We start from the raw sequence: 2309 nt of genomic DNA on the forward strand, positions 1-2309 counted from the left end.
TGTCATGTACGTGGATCCTTTCTTTTTGGATATCATGTACGTGGATCCTTTCTTTTTGGAAGTCATTTTCATGGATCCTTTCTTTTTGGATGTCATGTACGTGGATCCTTTCTTTTTGGATGTCATGCACATTGAACTCTCTACGGCTCGTGTGGGTGGAGCCCCGGGGAAGACTTTGGAGACTTGGCACAGCATTACTGAGTCCTTGAAGGCAATGGTGTGGCCTTTTCTTTTGTTTGTGTGTGTGATTGGTCCCTTGTCTTGTGTCTATCTGTGTGTGTCTGTCTGTGTGTGTGTGTCTGTTTCTGCATGTGTTGTTTAGTCTCCCTCACTCCCGTTCTTCCTCTCTGTGTTTTTGTGGCCCTGTGAAGCGTTCCTGTGTCCCAGTGTGTTTGTAACTGTTCGTGAATGTTATGTTTACATTTTTTTCTGAATATAAAATTCAAAAATGCCATCACAAAAAAAGTATTAGGCTAGTGGTTTTATTGTAATATGAGTATGTTAACGTAATCACAATGCTGCATTTTAAACGTGCAAACGACATCGATGTTATAAACTCTAAAAGTATATAATGAAGCATATTGTTCAAAATTCAAATAAGAGAATTAAATGGTAAAGTTAGTTACAATTAAAGTTAAAAAGTCGTGCTCACCTTTCCATTTGATGGTGGTTCCTGGATGTAAATATTGCTCATTCTGCCGCCGAGGTTTGTCGTTAAAGAAGAAAATTGTCTTTTTTTACACCGTGTGACACTTTTAAATATGAAACCCCGTTATATAAACCGCTAGTTAACAGGTAGATCTGTTAAATCAGCTTGCTTTACAAGTGACAAGTATAAGATACGTTAGCTACAGCCATATCGGCCATCCTAGTGTGCGTTTTGTTTACTTCCGAGTACGTGGGGGTGTCCTTAATTAAAAAAAAGAATTATTTAGTTATTTCTTCGGGAATTAATATTTAAATTAGTAAATATGGTTCATATTATACAAAGTGATTAACAATGCCATGTAAGTATCAATCTACATATGCGCTGGATACAGAACAATCCCGCGCAATAGGGATGACAACCCCGAAAGTTGACTTTTGGTTTGACCCAAGTGTCTGTGACAATGTACCCTCGGAAACAACAGAGTACTTTGGTTCCACTGTAGCTAGCCCTGTTAAAATACATAAATGGATGGTTAAAACCTGATAATGACATGATGAAAAAGAGTTTTATATATTAAAGTGCAACCATCATTCATAAAAATTGAAGTCACCAATCATTTGTTTTTTTTTAATCAAACATGGCAGGATATTAACCAGTAAGCGAGAATTCCCCGGCCGGAAGTACTGTAACAAGAAAGGACAACACGGAAAACTGGCAGCGATGGCGGCGTCTGAAAACAATGAGGATCTTAAGCGAAAAGCCGAGGACACTCAGGATGGAGGTGGGGATGGAGAAGAGGAGGAATGGGTCGGACCCATGCCAAGCGAAGCTATCACGGCGAAGAAAAGGAAAGGTTAGTTTAAAGCAGCTAGATAACGCCACATGTTTGACTCCTGCTTAAACAATGCTAACCATGCTAACTCCTGGATACTTTTGTATTGTTTTTCCTCAGTACTGGATTATGAGCGTGTTTATCTGGACAACCTCCCCTCAGCTGCAATGTATGAACGGAGCTACATGCACAGAGACGTTATTACACAGATAGTTTGCTCAAAGTAAGTTATTTTCTAATAAACTGTAACCCTTCACGTTGACACAGTGTATTCAACGGACTCTAGCCTACAGGGGGCAGCTTTGTTAGTTCATGGTGTCCGTGACCACTCACACATACCGTATTCCAAGAGTAATTATCATGCTCAATTTCTACTACAACTTTTTTTCCAGGTACATTTAAATGGTTTGTGTTTGACTTAATTATCAATCAAATGTATGTCAGCATTTCCTTTGTGTTAATCAAGTGTTTGCATTCATACTTTGTGTCAAAACAACGTTATAAAGCGGTTATAGAAAACTGTCCCATAAGTCTAAAGAAGACTTGTAATAGGTTATAAGATCAGTTATAAAAGCGTGAGTTTAAAGGTGCTCTGCCACATTAAAAAAAACGTTTTTAACTTGCATTTTTTGTGCATTACGTTAGGTCCATATGTGTTTGTCTTATGTTGTGAATGTGAAGATGAACTGCTACCTCCTCTGTCAGCTCTATAAACTGAAAAGAAATAAGAGGAGAAATCATGCCAACCACAACAGCTGGTCAGTCTGACATCATGTTGCCTGAGCAAGGATGCTGATAGCCAGGCTCTCATTGGCTAGCTGTTAGCCA

At 38.8% G+C, this 2309-nt stretch overlaps 2 protein-coding genes across 2 annotated transcripts in view; one reads left to right on the forward strand and one right to left on the reverse strand.

Moving 5' to 3' along the window:
• Positions 1-902, reverse strand: part of cwc27 (CWC27 spliceosome associated cyclophilin) — a 31518-nt gene extending 30616 nt beyond the window's left edge. Inside the window, exon 1 of the mRNA XM_032539658.1 lies at positions 653-902. Within this exon, the coding sequence (XP_032395549.1) occupies positions 653-694 (42 nt within the window). The 5' untranslated portion in view covers positions 695-902. The remainder of the gene's footprint in view (positions 1-652) is intronic.
• A 344-nt stretch (positions 903-1246) lies between these two features.
• The window catches only part of ppwd1 (peptidylprolyl isomerase domain and WD repeat containing 1), a gene marked incomplete at its 5' end in the record, with an annotated part of 7044 nt that continues 5981 nt past the window's right edge, over positions 1247-2309 (forward strand). The window contains 2 exons of the mRNA XM_032540333.1: positions 1247-1502; positions 1602-1704. Coding sequence (XP_032396224.1) covers positions 1247-1502; positions 1602-1704 — 359 coding nt within the window. The remainder of the gene's footprint in view (positions 1503-1601; positions 1705-2309) is intronic.

This window comes from Etheostoma spectabile, chromosome 16, assembly GCF_008692095.1.
Source record: "Etheostoma spectabile isolate EspeVRDwgs_2016 chromosome 16, UIUC_Espe_1.0, whole genome shotgun sequence".
In the NCBI taxonomy this organism is placed as follows: Eukaryota; Metazoa; Chordata; class Actinopteri; order Perciformes; family Percidae; genus Etheostoma; species Etheostoma spectabile.